Raw genomic sequence first — 17,706 nt, 5'->3', positions numbered from 1 at the left:
CTTGTGGGCAGAGCTGGTGGGGCGCTGATTGTGAGGACGGCGTGTGGTAGAAAAGTGGGTCCTCGCTAAACAGCGAGAGCCTCGTCACATACAACGGCGAGGCTGTCATAAGACGGGATCGAGAATATTATGCCCTACATTGCGGGTGAATAAACGTCAATCGGCAAGCAAAACGAAATATATGAATTCAATCTGTTGTTTTCGGACACATCAGGACCCTAATATTGCCTTTTGGATATGGCACCGCCAGGTTGCTCGTCTGCATTGTGGCAGCACGTGACCACTTTAAATGTAAATACCACGTCCACCCTTCAATATCATTCCATGACTCCATATCGCTCCATATCGCTCCATATCGCTCCATATCGCGTTCGATCTCTCGAGATCAGGTCCAGTTAATCCATCTTCCAGCGTCCCCGTCGTACACGACGCGGGACACACTCACATCTTTCTCTTATAACATCCTCACATCTTCTCAATCGCACCTGGTTTATTTTGCATCTATTAATCGTCACCGAGGAACGGTTGCTTAAACTTTGTGTTCGGCGGGTGCAGCGCCGAGGGGAACCGGCAGTACGGCTGCAGGCAGTTTCCGTCGCGCACACTCGGGCACTGTGAGAACACGTTAGTGGGATGGTCCGCCAAAGACGAAGCGCCTCGTCCGACGTCGGGTAGACGGGGGGACCTACATGGTGGCCATGAATGCACTCCTCAAAAGTGCAGTCCTGGCCACGGCTGCAGGGCGACTGGCGCATCAGGAACGACAAAGCCATCTTCTCGTCGGCCGTCGCCTTAAGCTTGTGATTGTATTCGCAAGTGTCCTTGGTGCAATAGCCCAAAATGACATAGTTGTTGCAGAACTTGTCCTTGCCCTTGCGTTTCTTGACGCAGTCCACAGCCACCGGGTTGTATGTGACGGGCGGATCGAGGCCGCGCTCGCCGGGGCTCCAGATCGGCTTTTTTTTTTCGAGCTGCGCGGCCGCAGTGGCCGCTGCACTTGCCGCCTTGGCCTGCAGGCTCTTTGTTGTGGACTGCGGGAAAGTCATGGTCGGCGGTGGGCTGCTACGCTTGGCCGTCGTACCGCTCGCGTAGCTGATCGACGGCGATGTGGTGGGCGACAGGACGCTGGTCTTTGTCGCGTCGTTGTTCGGTATGCCGCCGTTCGGTTTGGCGGTTACAGTCTGGCCGTTGGTGGCTGCCGGCGACGCGCGGCCGGTGCCGTTCGGCATATAGTTCACTGGAGCCGCATTCGGGATGCGGTCGGCAACCAGTTTGTCGGACCGGAATACGGTTTCGTTCAAGTTGGTAACCTCAATATTGGTGGCAATGAGCTCGCGCACCGTGGGCGAGCCCTCGAGAATGCGGAGGCGGTCGCGCATCTTGTAGTTGCTGCTGAGGTCATCTAGGAAAGGGGCGTACCCGGAATCATGGGAAATGCCGAGCACAACCATTTTGCAATTGGCATTGTGCAAGTGCCACCGGGCATCCTCTGCCATCGTTAGAATTTGGGTCATTCGCGAAACGGACGGGAGGGGCTTTCGATCGCACCTTTAATTTTGGAATCGGCGCGTTCTTTGCCGTAGCCAACGTCAATAAAGTCAAACGAGGCTTTGGCCTGTGTAAAGCCAAGGGTAAACTGCTTGAATTGATCTTCGCTAACGATGACGCCCGCCTGGCGCATGGCTGTGGCCAGGCCGGACTTGTTGACCCAGACCTTTACGATAATTTCCATCTTGGACGCCTGGTCGCCGCATTTGTCGACGATGGCGGTGCGTAGCGCATGGGCAGCCCGCTTGCCGCCGTCGACGCCATCGTTGATGAAGGTGTCTTGGAACTGTTCGGTTGGTCGTTAGTTCTGCGAGCATGTGGAAAAAAGGGAAAATGGAACGGGACGTACTAGGAGCCCATCGCCGTCGATCAATACAGCGACGTAAGGATGTCCATTCTGCATATCTTTCCGTCAGTCTCCATCTTCGTTCCTTGGGCTGTTTTCAGGTCTTTTGTTTTTCCCAGCCATAGTGTACCCTGCCCACTCTGCCCAGGCTGCCCAGTCTGTCCAGTCTCTTTTCTCTCCAATGCCACGCACCCTGTGTTCGTCGTTTTCGTTTTTAAGCTGCTGAATATCGTTGTTTAATGCCTGCACTTGTTGCTGGAAATTGCGTCGTGAGTTCTGGGCATCGTCTAAGTCGAGGCGGCAGTTGGCAAGGTCTCGCCGCAGCTGGGACGTCTCTGTATGCAGCCGAGATTCCAACTGCTGACTGTATGTGAACAGATCCTATAGCGGGAGAGCACACGGTCAGTTCCCAGAGCAGACTGAGCGAAACGATACGCAAAAACATGCTGCAGAGACTCTTTCTGGCAAAGACACACCTCTAGGAGCTGCGATTGACTATCCTCAAAATGTCGCAGTTGTTGAAACCGCTGCTTAAGCAGGCCCAATTCATCGCCTATCATGGTTCTTTGTGTGGTAAGGCCCGAGTGAGAGAGGTGCGAAGACACGGAGTGACAGTCGAGTCTATCAAAGGGAGGAATGAGGTTGGGGGAGATCTTCCAAGTGTGATTCGTGAGCCAAAGGTCAGAGGAAACCGAGCGACCGCTTGGCCGCGTTTATGTTACGCGTCGCGAAGCTTGCGCGTGGTGAACGTCGTGGTCGGCGTGTAGAGTGAGAGAAGGAGCGAACGTTAGAGTGTAAGAATGGAGAGGAAAGAGCATCGCAACAAAAATTGAAATAAAGGGGATAAAGGGGAAGGCGAGGACTGCTGGAAGCAGTGTATTATATTTGGGAAGGTGCAAATGAGAACTGCAGAAGAACTTGGGAAGGAGCGATGACGGTCGCATATGTGCGCTAGGAGAGCTCGTTGCAGTCCAATCTCTAGAGTGGTAACTAGGCCGAAAGTAGCAATTGCCAGGAGCACTGACAAAGTCAGAAAGCAGGTAACGGTAACGGGAAACTGCGACTGACAGCTTCCTTGTATCGTATCCTATGTACAACGTATGGAGCAATAATATGCTATTTAGTCTGTTTCGGTTTTTTCTTTCTTTTCGATTTCCTGTCTTCCGCCTCCTGCTTCCGGCTTCCTTCTACTCTGCCCTAAACGACCCCATTCGTTTTCAACAACACACATCGCCAAACATACGTGACGACTGTATGATTGGCAGACAAGTCGGGCTGCAACAGACCAACTTAGCGCGTTGGCGTACAATTATTGCCTGCTCCTCTCTACTGAGTCTTTCCCGCCTTGTCTAAACTACAAAAAACAGAAGCCAGCAGGCGGAAAGCAGAAAACGAAATGAGAAAAAGAAATAAACGCACTTTAGATACGGCATACGGCAATGGGAAACAGAAAGCAGAAAGACACCCGCCAGGAGCATCGATCCTCATCTTGGACCTTCCAGGCGACGGGTGTGATTAGGCCACAGACTTACTGCATCTAGCCAGAGTCCATGGGGCTTGTTTGAACATTGTCAGCTTTGGGCTTTGCTGCATGCCTACTCCGAAGTACTCTGTACACGTGCCATTTTAGATACAATATGCTTCCTATGTCGTACAACTACAAACATGCCTTGGATAGAGAAGATGCACCCCTGCGGTGGCGTTTTATTGTCCAATTTTAAGCCTGGCATCACCGACCATATCCAAAAAGTGCGTATTGTCTGATCCTGCGTCCCTCCATTCCGGCTCAAAACGAGTTGTAGTTGTTCAGCAGACTCCATAAACTATTGTTACCAAAGTCACCTTCAAACTGCCAGGGGATCACCGTGCCGTCAATCAGCGAGTTCACTCCCCGGCCTGCGGCGTCCTCGCCCGGTTGCTGTTGCTGAGGTGACGCACTCTCACGACCATCCTGTTTCGCCGCAGCCGCAGGGCGCGCTGCCTCGACAGCGGCAAAGGCGGTCGCGTCCGCGGTATCCAGGTCGGCAGACAGGCTGCCCATGCCCGAGCTGACATTGTTCATGAGGTCCAAGCTGTTGCTGCCAATCCCGCCCATCAGACTGCCTCCACCAGCGCCGCTTCCGCCGCCGCCCCACGTCGATGCTGCCGACCCGTCGCTGACGCCAAGCAAGATGTTGTACGCCAAGTCGCCTGTCGGGCAAATGGGTGGCAGCGACGACCAGTCAAAGTTGTCTGGGAACATCGAGTCGACCATTGCGTCGTCTGCGGCAGTCTGTGTTCCGGAAAGGTCGCCAAACTCTTGGGACACCAACTGAGGGTCGAGAAGGCTGGACGATGCGACCGGTTCAGATCCGTCCTGGTCCTGCTGTGACTGCTCCTGCTGCTGCTGCTGCTGCTGCTGTGTCGTCTGACCCTGATCGAGGCTTTTGCCATCGTCGGCCGTCGGACCATGCATCCCGATAGGTCCTGCTGCAGATTCGGTGGTTGGTGTCTTTGTGCCGTTACTAAAGACGTCGCTTGCTGCGCTCGAGAGGACCGATGCAGAGGAGACACCGCGTGGTGTGCGGTCGGTACTGGCCGTGGCGCTTCCATTCGTGCCCTCGTATCCACCATTGCTTCCCGAATCGGCACCTCCACTCCCCGTCTTGGCGGCCGCCGCCCCCAACACCGGCCCATCGCCCTTTAGACTGGGATCAATGTTACTGAGCGTCAAATCATCGACAGGCGCCGCGCCGGGGCCTAGGATGCCGCCCAGGCCATGGTCGTTTTCGAGGAAGCTGATGCCGAGCGTTTTGCGCAGCCGCAGGTAGATGGCGTGGAGCACGCCGAGCGCCGACCGTGCCAGGCTGTAATGCTCCATCATGATCTCGAAGCGCTGGACCGACCAGCGGTAGTGCTGGATGGCGTCCGGTAACAGCTCGGGATGTTCCTTGGGGAACAGGATGTAAATGGCTGCCATCAAGACGAGCGAGTCGAACGTGCCGAAGAAGAGCGAAAACGTCTTGTACTGCTGAGGCTTGAGAGACGCAAAGTACACCCGCTGGACTTGCAGCATCCGGATGCACGCCTTGAGGGCCTCGGTGCGGCTCTTGGCCCGCGTAAAGATGTACGGGCGGTGGAGCGCCATGTAGTTGAATATAATCACCTGTGGCGTCGTAGCGCGGATGCTGGGCAGCCACGCAAACCCAGGCAGGTTGTCGTAGCGCGTGTCCGGGTTGTCCACGCGGAACACGGGTGGCGTCCGCGACTCAATCTCCACAATCGTCTCGTGCAGCTCATCGATGCGGCTAAAGTCGCGGGGGCACGGTCCTTCCTTTTCAAACTCGAGAATCGGGCGGAGCGGCGAGATGGCTTCAAACGACCAGATGGCGCGTGACAGCGGTGTCGGGGGATCGTTCTCACCGCGCGCCTGCACGGGCATAGTGGAACGCTCGGCATAGGTCTTGGGCATGATGCAGTCGATGGGCAGCGTCATGCGGGCCGTGGGGTCGACGGTGATGGGCCGCCCAAGAATCGCACCCATTTGGATGTCCCAGCTGACGAGCGTCATCCAGAGGCGGCGGCGCAGCTGTATCTCCCACTGGTTTTCGAGAACGGCTTCGGCAGTATTGGCCCATGGTTTGGGGTCCATTGAGGTGCGATGCAGCCCGACCTCTTGCGCGTCACGAATGGCACCTCCAATAGCGTGCCACTGAGAATTGCATTAGATACATAAACTGTTGGGTGAGAGTAGCAATAGTTGGGGAAAGGGGGGAGGGTGGGTTCATACAGCTTCCGTAATGAGGGCCACGTATTTCAGGAAAGCGCCTCGTGCAAACGCAGCCAACACCGTCGTAAACGACATTTGCCGCTTGCCCAGCAGCGACAAGATGCCCATGCCAGCTTCGGAGTAGTCCAGAGCGAGATCCTCGCCGGTGGCATTGTTGGCATGCTTGATGCCGTCGAAAAACGCCATGTGTTCCTCATTGTTCGGTTCGAGCATGAGCAGGCCCATGGCCATGACGTTGAAGAGAAGCGCGGGGAATGCGCGCAGGTCCGGAGACAGCTGGTTCGGCGATTGCAGCGTTCCAAAGGGACCCATGGCAACGTCAGTCCAGTCATTGAGCTGCTTTTCAAAGACGTCTTCGTCAATGGCATAGTAGTTCCAGTTGTACTCCTTGAAGTAGGTGTCGACGAGGCGGTCGATGGCGGCGCGTGGTGGCAGCTCGCGGACGAGGGCTCGGTATCGGTCCGCTGTGCCGTAGGGATCGCCAATCTGCGGCCGCTGGTGGAGTTGGTGGTCAAACGAGGGGTGTTGGGAGTGGATGAGCTTGTGGGACTCGTGCTGCTGCTGCTGTGTTGTCGTCTGCTTCGCTGGAAACCGGGAGGCTCCGTTCTGCTGGTAGTAAAACCGCTGCTGAGCCATTGCAGCAGCATGTGCGGCTTCTGTCGTTGGTACCACGGCCGAACTGTCCAGTTTTTCGGATACCATACTGGCGAGGGTCGCGCTGTCTGTGCCGCTGCCGCTTGCGGACGGCCCTTTGCCGTCAGGCCCCCACTGCTCGCCAACATCTCCGCCGCCCGCAACATTGTTGCCCCGTCCGCCATCGAGCCGATTTAGGAATCCAAGTGTGTTGGCGGCGCTTTGTGCGTAACCGAAACCAGCCGCCTTCACGGGTATGGAGCCGCCGGCCTGCAGCGCGCGGCCGTACGAGGCGGCCTCGAGGACGCGCATGTGATGTCGTTCGCGCGACATGGCGACGGTCTCGTAGTGGCAGCTGGCCTCCATCTTGCGGTCGATGCAAGCCTTGCACGGCATGTTGCGGTCGCACTTTTGCTTTCGCCGGTGGCACTCGGCGCATGACACAACACGGCGCTTGCGTTTGCGGAGCGGCGGCGCGCCACCCGAGCCCCTTGTTGTGCCGTTTGCGGAAGCGTCGCCATTCTGTTCGTTAGTCACGGAGCCACCGCCCGACCCGCCGCCGGGCGAGCCATCACTCGGAGACATGGAGGCACCGGCCAGCTGGTCGTCGCTGTCGTCCAGGCTGGCCGTGCGCTTCTTGGAGCGTGCCGCCGTCATACTGGGCCACGCTCTTCTGGGGAGCAAATGCCGGCTTGAGCCGTTCCGGGAAGAATGCAAGGAGAGAGAGATTGTGTTGTCAGAATCAACAGATCGAGGAAAAGCAAGGCGCGGAAGCTTGCGGCGGATGGGCTGCAAAAAGCGGCAGCGCGCGCGGGAGTGCGGCCGTTGTGTAACTGACGTATGCTCCGGAGTTAGCAGCGTGTTGTCTGCTCTGGTTAGCACCGGTTGCTACGCCGAGAGATCAATGAGATCCGCAATTGGTCGTGAAATGCCGAGTATGTGATGACACTGAAAAGGGGGCAAAAGGCCTTTTGTTCAACGGCAATTGCAGAGCAAAACTTTGAGTAAAACGGAAGGTATGGGCATCCTGATCGCGGTTTCCCGTTCTTTGCCTTGGGTGCGGGGCGAATGCAGCGATACTTGAAAAAAAAGGTAGTAGTCGGAACGGCAACAGTAGGCCAAAACAGCCTGCCGTTTAACGGGGAATTAATAAGGCTTCAAAGCTCGGTTTGCCAGGTGCAAAGATGCACTCTCAGAGGAGAAAAAAGAAGAAAGGCAGGACGACGACAGGCGAATTCGCCAAACACTCCATCCAATGGCAGCCCCGCCCAAAAGGAAGGTGAGTGTTCATGTGTCGTACTCTGCGCAGCGCTTTCCTTTCTCGGGCGGTTTCTCCAAAATGGCTGACAAACTTTTTCTTCGCTCTTTCCCTCACTGGCGGGGGATGGCTCCTCCAAAACTTGGATGACGACAAGGGAAGTGGCGCTAAGGCATTCTTATCTCCGATCACCAGTGCACCTTTACAGGAAAGAGCAAACTCACAACCAAGACGGGCTAGCGAATCGCAAAAGAAGGAGCATGCCAGCCATGTGGACAAAGGCATACCACATTCGATAAACACAAACAACGTTATTTCTCCAACAATAAGTGCCTAGACATGGAAACGATCCAGAGATCATTGAAAGACTGTTTACGAGGCAACTGTAGCATACTCTGGACCGAGTGCCTCACCGCAGTTGAGTGCACATATGGTTAGGTGCGTTGGATTACGCTCAGTGGCAATGATATGCAAGTTACGACGTGCATCCTTTTTATTCCCTGGACGGTGTGCTCTCATTGTTCTGTGGCTACAAAACTTCCAAAAAAATCCCATGATACGCAGAAATAGTACTTGAAACAATAAAAAACAAAATGGTATAAAATGACGAGCATTCCAGTTTCCGCCTTCTCCTTGTACGTCGCAACTCTCAAACAAAAGCACTGACCGCTGTCTTTGCTCCTTGTATTTTTGCCGCATGTACCAATGTTCCAAACTCCCCCGTTCTCGCGTCGCCTCATTGCTGCACACGGGCCAGGTACGCCTTCCATGCTTTCCGCCTGTACCGCTCCGCCTCGGACGGCGGGTCCACCGCCGTGATGATGCCGCGGCCGACAATGACAATGTCGGCACCGCAGACGCCAATCAACCGTGCCGGCGTGTTGTACTGCTGGCCCATGCCGTCGCCAGGCAGCACACGGCCATTCGCATCGGTCTTCTCCTCAAACTCCTCGCCGGGCGGCGGCAGCTTGCAGCCGGGCGTCAGATGCACGAAAGCGTCGTCGGGCGCCGTGTTGAGCGTCTCCTGGGCAATAAAACCAGCGACAAACGTCTTGTGCGCGCGGGCGGCGTCAACGCAAGCCTGCGTGTACGCGGGTGTCATGAGGTTGCCTTTGGTGGACATCTGGGCCAACAGCAGGATGCCGCGGTCGAGGGGCGCCTCCTCGATCCCCGGATAGACGGCGCCAGCGCCGTCCTGGATGTAGCTGCTGCCGGCCGCGGCGCCCGACCGGCCGCTGCCGCTCGTGCTGTCGGCCGTGTTGGTGCCGTCCTGGTGGTAGGTGCCGCCAGACGCGCTGTGCACACGGCCGTCCGTGCTGTCGCGCGGTAGCCGGGGCGAGTCGACAGGCTCGAAACTCTGGGTCACGGTCGTGACGGACACTATGCTTCCTTTCCGGCCGTCGGTGTCGCGCGAGGGGGTGGGGAGACCGCCGGAATCCGCATTCGCGCGTGGGGCGGAGGAAAAGAGGTTCGAGGGGATCGACGTCGGCAACGAAGACGTCGGCGCGGCGCCCGACTGCGAAGGAAACTCGGACACGTGCTGCGTGTTTGGGGTGGCAACGCCGCTGGCGGTGCCGCTGCCGCTGTCGTCAAAGCTATCGAGGACGGGCGTGCCGACGGTGACCGACGTCTTGACCTCGTAGTGGACACGCTCGCGCCAGTGGGCAGCCGCATCAGCGAGGGCAGTCACGGCGGGCAGACCTGCGTCCATGTTGACCGTCACCAGGTGGGCCCAGTCAATGATGCGGGCCGTACCGGCGGTGTACTGCTGCTGCACGGTCTTGCCAATGTCGGCAAACTTGCGGTCCTCAAACAGGAGGAAGCCGTGCTTGCGGGCCAGGGCCGCCAGCTGGGCACCAGTGCCCGTCTGCGGGTTGTAGTCCCATCCGGTGACAAGGTCGTAGTGGGTTTTGAGGACGACGATGGAGGGGCCGACGCGGTCGGCGAGGAGCAGCAGTTCGCGGGCTGTCGACACGTCGGCGCTGAGACACAGATTCGAAGACTTGGCGACCATCAACCGGTAAAGATAGGCAGTCAGCGGGTGTGCAGCGGCTTCTGCCCGCTCTGCAAAAGGCGTCACAAAGGACGGATGGTGCTGTGTGGCGCCCATGGTGGGGGATTGGCGGCGGACGAGAGGATATGGTGGGAGGGATGGCGGATAGAGTACGATCAGAGGAAGAGCGCTGATAGGGCCCGTAGTGAGAGAGACAAAGGAGCGGCCACGAACTGAAAGTTCAATTGAGAGATGGACGATCGGTAGCCGGAAAATGAGAGTAAATAAAGGGATCAGAAAAGGAACGCAAAACCACAGCAAGAACGACCACGCTGCTCTCGTGAGGAAAGACGTTTGAATTTTTCGGGCAGAGGCCTCAACGGGAAAAAAACCGTCCACTAAAAAGTCGATAAACAGGGCTAAGAATTGAGTAGTTTGGCAATAGCGCTAAAAAAAATATCAGGCTGGGCCAGACGCTTGGGATGGGGTGAGATGGGGGGCAACACGACGGGATGAGGGTGCTATGGGGCAGTGCCGCCAAAAATATTGGGACCGCTTGCAGATATTGGGACTGGCCGAGTGGTATGGCAGGTACGTGGGACGGTGAAGGCGATTGCAGCTGACCTTTTGATCTCGTGATGTCGAACAGGCCCGGAGTCTAGATCAATGCAGCAGCGTTAATTCTATAGAACAAGCAGGAGCTGATGACAAGGGAAAGAGGAACGGACATGTCCGTCTTTTATGGAAGTGACGAGGGGGGCGCGAGGAATGAGCAACTGCCGTTGGCAGCGAGGGGAGGGGCTGTCAGGGGTGCATGAGAACGACCATGAAAGATGGCTGGTCAGGAAGGAGCCAGACATGACCAACGAGCAAATGGAAGGAGCCTTGAGTAGTCACAAATCACAAGCTGGTACGAGACATGTCAAAGAGCTCGATGAGGGACAGGGGGTCAATAAAGTATTTACGGACATCAGCCTTGGGTGAGAAAAACGCGGGACGAAACTCAGTGCTCGGTGGGACATGGAGTAGAGGAAACGAAGAAACGAACGAGGCGCCAGAGGTCGCGCCGCTATGGAACCGAGGACAGTGTGTAGGCGAAAGGGGAAAGAATCAGAAAAGCGACAACGTCTACACCCAGAGAACAACCAAGCGTGCGGAGTGAGGAGAAGGGGGTCCTTGCTGTTGGAGACGGAGCAAGGCAGGAAAAGGCCAAGCCGTCCCGACAGTGCGGTAGCATCGATGTGACCAAAGAGAGGACGGAGTGCCAGTCCAGATAAAAGAAGCTATATTTGCTAAGAGGATGAAAATGCTGGGCATGCAGTCAACAGACGGCGTCTTGTGAAGGCAAGCAAAGACGCACCACAAAGTTACGGAATCTAGCGTGGCCTGCAACGGGGTTCGGTCAAGGCATTCAGAGCTTTCAAGCGTCGTTAGAATTCAGGGTCCGATGATAGTTGGGCATCGATCACACCTCCTCCACCCCTCCACCCGGTCCTAGAAAGATCGACTGGTCCAGCAGCTGGGGCAGGCCGCTGGACAGCCATTCCCGTGGTCCTGGTACGAGTGGACGCAAAAAGGGGGCATCTGGACGTCTCGGCTAGGTGACAGGCCTCTGTCTAACTCGGCGACGATCAGGGGGACTGTGGCAACACTTTGTTGTTGAGACATCAGAGACAGCATTTGAATATGGAATGCGAGCGACATGTCGATATGGATGCCAGCTTGAACGCCGCGTTTTCGTCTGAGAGATGCGACATGTCGCTGGCTGTGACGGGCTTGAAGCCTTTCCATTCTTGTGATCGGAAGAGAGGAATTTGGTGCATTTGTTTGCACCTGCCATTTTGAGGCCAATTGCGAAAAGGCAAGAACGATCTCTTCTGTCAAATACAGTAATGGAAGCAGGAACAGCCGGGGAAACCTAAGAGTAAACCGTGACGACGCTGCTTACCCTCGGAGACTATCCAAACACTGATGCCAATGCTGACGTTGGTCCGGAGTCCAAATTGTGCCTGGGCAGAGTGAGCCCAAGTCGAAGACGCCGTGACGCGCAAACCTGAGCGCTAAAATGCTATTGCAGCACGTCACGTCCCTCCTTATCGCCGTTGGTGCGCCTTATCAATTGACAGGGTCAGCCATCGCGCCTGCCGCACCGCAGAGAAGTCAGAGGGAGGAAGACAATTGCCTCCTATTTTCTCTCTGCAATTCGTTATGGGGCCCCACTTTCCTGCCCTGCAGCTTAGCAACTAGCGCGACCGGCCGATCCGCTAAGCTGCTTCCTCAATCATCACCTGCAAAAATACGTCGTAATTACCAGCAAAGAATGCCCCCAAAGCAAAAATTCGCTGTTGCCTCCCCTTTCGCGTTCCGCCGTTTGCTCCTTCCACGCGGCAACACTCCGTGTTGGTTCCTTCCTACGCCAGTCTGCCGTCTCTGATCGTTTAAGTTCGCCCTCCTTCCTTTTTTTACTTACTTTCCCTCGGCCACGGCTACACCTTTATCTAGCTGCAGTATCTATTATCTCTCCCTTTTCACTTCATACACTCTTTTCCCTATCTCGACTCGATCTGGATCGCGTGCCAGCCGACAAACCCCCGTTCGACTTCCCCTTATCTCGGTGCCTCCTCGCAGTACTTCTGGGCCCTCTGTCACCTCACCTTGTAGGCGACACGATCATTTTTTCAAACTTCTTCTTCGGCCTCTCTCGCGATCTCTTCGTTTGACTCGAGTTCAACCTCACATCGCCCCAACTTCAACTTCCATCACATCCCAAGACAAGACCGACGTGCCGGACGGTTTAGACGCCTCGTGACGCCTTGTAGAAGCTCACCCTGTTTCAACGCGACTCCTGCAACGACTCTCGCAACGCCCAGGGTGTTATATATCTCGACGAACTGGCCACGACTACGCGATATCCTTCCCGACGCAACCGACGCCGACGCACACTTCTAAACGCTGGGCGCCTCGTCATTGGGACTGGTATCCCTGGTGTCAGATATTACACAACCACAGAACCCGGCAATCTTCCCGCATCCAAACCATGAACGGCGTGCGTTCGCGGAGGCAGGCATCTGCCGAGAAGAAGGAGTCGAGTCCAATTGCAAAGGGAAGCAGCAATGGCAGCGGCAGCGGTCATGCTGCAGTCGCCGCTACGTCTGACGAGCCATATTCGCGCGAGAACATTTTCCTGTTCTGGCCGAATGTGATCGGTAAGTCACGGCGCTGACTTGCAATGAGCTTCTTTTTGTGGTTTTGTCAAGTCCATATCGATTCTAACCGTGCCTGCTTTGCTTTAGGCTACTGCCGTATCGTCCTGGCCATCGCCTCGCTCTACTACATGCCGCTACATCCTCGCACCTGCTCACTACTTTACAGTGTCTCGTGCCTCCTGGATGCTCTCGATGGCTATGCCGCACGCTACTTTGAGCAGTCCACGCGCTTCGGTGCTGTGCTCGACATGGTGACCGACCGCTGCACTACCTCCTGCCTGCTCGTCTTCCTGTCGACTGCCTTCCCCCGCTGGGCCATCGTCTTCCAGGGCCTCGTGTCGCTCGACCTTGCTAGTCACTACATGCACATGTACGCCACTCTCGCTATGGGTGGCTCCGATACGAGCCACAAGTCCGTCGACCGGTCGCGGAGCTGGCTCCTCAACTTGTACTACACCAACAAGACGGTCCTCTTCGTCTTCTGCGCCCTCAACGAGCTCTTTTTCATTGCGCTTTACCTGCTCTCGTTCTCGTCCCCCATCCTCCAGCCCTCGCTGCTAAAGCCGATTGACCCGGTGCTGGCGGCCGGCGGCCTGCACGCAGGCGCGCAGATCAACTCGTCCATCCTGCGCCAGATCTTTGCGAACCCGCACAGCGCAGCGGCGCTGGAGATGGCCCGGGCCAACAAGATGGACTCGTTCTGGCCGTGGGTCTTGGCAGGCGTCAGCTTCCCCATCATGGCCGGCAAGCAGATCCTCAACGTGATCCAGCTGGTCAAGGCAAGCAAGTGGCTCGCGGAGGGCGACGTGCAGGCCCGCCGCGCTGCCGGTCTTCCCCGCCGCCGGTAAAATGCTGCCAGCAGAGAAACGACAATCCGGTGCTACTGTCGTCTGACAGGCCTATCCCATCGTTCACCACCTTTGACATATTCTTGTTTGTAATCGACGCATAGCATTAAGCTCCCCCTACAGTCTGCTTGCACCTACCTTCACTTTTTTGGTTCTTCACATTTCGTTTCAACTCATTGCACCCGCTCCTCCTATTCGACTTCTTTGGACTTCTTTGGAATCTTTGACCAACAAGGCCTTTAACAAAGTTAACGACATATCACCTTTTAAAAAATCGGGGGGTGCTCTTTGCTCTTCTCGTTTCATCTTTTACTTCGCCTTATAATTATGTTCTTCACTCCTTTCGTTTATTATTTATTATTGCATTCTCTTACACACTACCCTACATTATTTGTCTCCCTTTTCATTTTTATTTATTCTCTGTATTTTTTTGCATCGGACCTTCTTGTCCTCGACACTGCACAGATCCAAGGGGTGGGGAAAGGGGTGGCGTTCTTACATATTTTTTTGTGTATTTTGTTTATTCTTATTGTTATTTTGGTTGTTCTCCATGGAGAGGATATGCCAGCAGACTGGGAAGAATGGCAATAGTTCCGGCTGTTTCCTACTTGTCTTGCAATTTTTTTGTTGTCACGCCACAGAGTGATTCCTGGGAAATAGTATATAGATCTGGGAGCAACGAGATTACTTTTGGACTGCTTTTTATTTACTCGTCTTGTGTTGTATTCTTTACTCGAACCACGCCTTTCAAGTGTTGCTTGCGTTTTGCGGGTCTCAACACTGGCCGATGCTGTCGGACTAGTTTCGCGTCCGCTTTGACAACACGACAGCCACCTAAACGCCACTGATGCAAGTAAAGACGAAACTTGCCAACGATCACCTGGTGTGAATCCGGGACGATCAGAGACCGTTTAGCAGGTCGATATCGTGTTTACAACGCGCGAGAAATAAGGGTCTATTCTTGTGCCAGTCTGTTCGTAAGTGTTGTGATGCCAACTTCGTATCCAACAATGTTTCCAAAACCAAATCTATATGTTATACAGGTCGCGTTTTCATCCTGCACCGTACTCAGTATCAGTTCTCTGGCGTCCAGTTCCACCGTCGGGCCGTAAAAAGCTGTCTTGCCATGCGATCAGCAGCTATACTTCCCTCGTATCGTAAACGCTGGTCACCGGCCAAGGATCGCGTGAACCGGAACACTTGGGGGGTGTACTGGTCCGTCTTGGCCGTCACGGCAGACCCCGACGCAGGCTTCCCAAAGGACGGTGTCCTATCATCATTGCCGTCAGTGCCATCCCCGTCGATATCCGAGTCGTCGCCGTCCTCCGCGCAACCGTCGCCGTCGAGCAAACCCGCGGCTTCAGCGGCCGCCAGCCAAGACGCCTTTCCGTGACGAACCGCCATCCAGTCATGCCGGTGCAGCCCCACGGCACTCGCCGCGAGCATCGTCTGGATGTACTCGAGGATGGGCAGGATGCGCGTTCGGAGGCCGCAATTCACGTGGTGCTTGTCGAGCTGGTAGGCCGGACACTGCTTAAGCGTTGAGAGGATGTGGTGCACGTCAACGGCAGCGTAGTCGGCAGGAGACAGACACGGCTGTTGCGTGCGACCTTTGCTCATGACCGTCGACGAAAAGTCCTGCAGGAAGAGCAGATCTTTGTGGAACAAAAACTTGACAATCTCGCCGAGCTGAAACGAGTCGCACGCCGCACTCGACTCGTAGCCCATCTTGCACTGCCGCCGGTTGCGCGACGTGTAGAGCGCCAAAAAGTGCCGCGGTACAGATGCGATGCAGTTGACAATGCATGCCCGCCGGAACTGCAGCTCGCTCTCCAGACCGTCGGGCAGATCCCACCAGGCTGGCAGCTCCTGGCCACGATGGGAGGTGTCCCTACCGTTGCCGTTGCCATTGGCGAGCTCCGCGCTGTCGTCCTCTTCCTCGCCAGACATTGCTGCCGTCCACCGCGCTGAGCCGTACAGGATGAGCTCCCGTGTGCCGGCATGAAATCGCAAGGGCTGGTCAAGCAGCCACGCCATAAAGATCTTCTGCCGGATGGCTTCCTCATTGGTCATACCAGGAAGGCCGCCACCACCAGATCCGCTTCCGACGCCGAGGCCACCGTCACTCCGTGTTGAGCGGACAATTGGCTGCGGAAAGCGCAGCCGCAGTGCACGCACGTACGCAGCCGCTGCATCCGTGCAGGCGAACCTGTCTGCCTGCAGGGCTAGAGTAGCCAGCTCAAGAAGTGTTGGGGGCGTCTTGGCAGACCAGCGTGTCCCGGGCAGGAGGACAGGATGTGTTTGCCGTACCGAGCTGTTGTTCTGCGTGGCCGTGTCTGAGTTGGCCCCTTTTCGCGACGGCACAGTCCTTCCCGACAGCGGGTTGGTTTTAGCGGGCCTTCCTTTTGGTGCAGCTGCTGCCGTCCGGGACGCTCCATTGGATTTCGCTTTCAATTTCGAATTCGACTGTGGGCTTGCAGCCTTGTCTGCTTGGTCTCCATTGTCGCTATTCATATTAACAGCCACTGGTGCGACTGTGCCGTCCCAGTGCAGGATCCGCAAGAGCTCGGCAAACACAAGCTCACGTCCGGCGGTACGGCTGCCCTCGTCGTCGTCGTCGATGTGGACCCGTGGCAGACGAGTCACGTCCGCATCGGCTGGTTTGACGTCGGCGAGGGCCAACGCTGCGAGTCCAGCCTCGACTGTCCGCGCTTCTTTGAAACGTGTGTCACCCAGCAGGTTTGCAAAGTAGCGCGAGTTCTTTTTCAGGGCCGACGACTCAACCCGGAATGCCATTGGAAGTTTTGGCTTCAACGCAGACGTGACGTCAGTGGTCGCGGTCGCCGGAGTAAACATCCTGTTTGCCTTCTTGCGGGTCGCTCGCAGCGTCTCTCTAGACGTCTCAAAGAGCACGTCAAGCACGACATCGCCGCGCGGGGAGATGGTGACTATGCCATCAATGCTGCTACCGGTGCCATTGCTCCCCGTCGTCGCCTTCACCGCATTGTTCACGGCCGCTGTTTGTTTGCCACCGTCTGCCACAGCCGCCTCGGACGGCTCGTCATCCATCGCTTTGGGAGGTATCCCAGCAGCTGGTTTCTCATCTGTGTAGAGGGCGAGCGCAACGAGAAGGGTGTAGAGGAGTAAATGTGGGCTTTCTGAGCCTGAGACGCAAACCCGTTGAGATTGTTGAGAAAGAGTGAGGTTGAGGCTGCAGACTAGTGTGGAAGTTGAAGCTGCCAAGGTTGTAGCGATTTGATGGCGAGCCTTGTCGAGACGGCGCTTTCAGGCAGCAAGCTACTATGCCAGGGCTGCGACTTCCCCCATCGGATGCGCTAAAACGTCCCTCTCAGAAATGACAATGGACGTGCGGCAAGTGCTGTCCCCTCCCACTTTCCCCAAGTTTGCCTGTTCCTGGGACAGGGTTACTGGCAGGGAAGGTGCTACTGTCGGGCGCGGGCTGCGAATCCTTCTCCGGAATAGTTCCTCCCGACCGCCAACATCGCTCCTTCTCTCTTGCCCCTAGGTTCGCGACCAGTCTTTTTCTTTTCCTTTTGGGAAGGCGCATTCACTTCCCCCTTTTGCAATGTTTCACGACATCCTCCATTTTCACCTTCATTCGTTTTCCTCTGTCAAACTGCAACTTGCATCCGCCCGCAACCCCTTCTCCTTGGTGGCGGCGAAGGGGTATTTCTGCATGCCGCCCTGTGCATTTCGTTCGTCGGCTGCGGGAACACAACCGCGGTCGGGTATAGCCACGTCGTCGGAATCGACTTGACACCAGCTGAGCGCTTTTCCTCAGTCGCTCAGCTGTATTTCGCCTGCATCTCACCTTAATCTCAGCTCCTCTTACGTCTCTCGTCTACGTCTGCATTCGCTCTTTACTTTACATTCTCTTTTGTCCGTTCTTCGTGCCCTCGTTCCGGCAAAGCTGCGCTGTGCAACCACACACCGGCCCAGAGGAACATCTACTCTCTTTTCCTCCTCGATCGCCACCTTTCTTTCCCAGTAAGGTACCGTTATATCGCCAATTGGCCGCCCTGGACCTCCGGTCGCCTGTCAGTGTCACCAAGAAGAACGCTGAAGCTGCCTCTGAAGCTTCCGG

General features: G+C 56.1%; 5 protein-coding genes across 5 annotated transcripts; 1 reads left to right on the top strand and 4 right to left on the bottom strand.

The window, feature by feature from the left end:
• Nucleotides 1–504: 504 nt before the first annotated feature.
• SPSK_08826 (uncharacterized protein) lies at nt 505–2,454 on the bottom strand (the record flags this gene model as incomplete). Its single annotated transcript, XM_016735413.1, has 6 exons — nt 505–612; nt 690–1,489; nt 1,549–1,834; nt 1,898–1,945; nt 2,087–2,275; nt 2,371–2,454. The coding sequence occupies 6 exons, from the start codon at nt 2,452–2,454 to the stop codon at nt 505–507; spliced, it is 1,515 nt and encodes a 504-aa protein (XP_016588046.1).
• A 1,226-nt stretch (nt 2,455–3,680) lies between these two features.
• Nucleotides 3,681–6,953, bottom strand: SPSK_08412 (uncharacterized protein; the record flags this gene model as incomplete). Its single annotated transcript, XM_016735010.1, has 2 exons — nt 3,681–5,585; nt 5,664–6,953. The coding sequence occupies 2 exons, from the start codon at nt 6,951–6,953 to the stop codon at nt 3,681–3,683; spliced, it is 3,195 nt and encodes a 1,064-aa protein (XP_016588045.1).
• Nucleotides 6,954–8,290: 1,337 nt separating this feature from the next.
• On the bottom strand, nt 8,291–9,664 carry SPSK_09252 (uridine monophosphate synthetase; the record flags this gene model as incomplete). The annotated part of the gene is made up of 1 exon (XM_016735828.1): nt 8,291–9,664. One exon carries the CDS (start codon nt 9,662–9,664, stop codon nt 8,291–8,293), a length of 1,374 nt encoding a protein of 457 aa, XP_016588044.1.
• A 2,920-nt stretch (nt 9,665–12,584) lies between these two features.
• Nucleotides 12,585–13,601, top strand: SPSK_09545 (CDP-diacylglycerol--inositol 3-phosphatidyltransferase; the record flags this gene model as incomplete). The annotated part of the gene is made up of 2 exons (XM_016736117.1): nt 12,585–12,753; nt 12,841–13,601. 2 exons carry the CDS (start codon nt 12,585–12,587, stop codon nt 13,599–13,601), a joined length of 930 nt encoding a protein of 309 aa, XP_016588043.1.
• A 1,074-nt stretch (nt 13,602–14,675) lies between these two features.
• SPSK_08798 (uncharacterized protein) lies at nt 14,676–16,670 on the bottom strand (the record flags this gene model as incomplete). Its single annotated transcript, XM_016735385.1, has 1 exon — nt 14,676–16,670. The coding sequence occupies one exon, from the start codon at nt 16,668–16,670 to the stop codon at nt 14,676–14,678; it is 1,995 nt and encodes a 664-aa protein (XP_016588042.1).
• Between the last annotated feature and the right edge of the window lie 1,036 nt (nt 16,671–17,706).

This window comes from Sporothrix schenckii (assembly GCF_000961545.1).
Source record: "Sporothrix schenckii 1099-18 chromosome Unknown Cont44, whole genome shotgun sequence".
In the NCBI taxonomy this organism is placed as follows: Eukaryota; Fungi; Ascomycota; class Sordariomycetes; order Ophiostomatales; family Ophiostomataceae; genus Sporothrix; species Sporothrix schenckii.
Note: the sequence above shows the minus strand (reverse complement) of the source record. Positions and strands in the feature narration are given on the sequence as shown.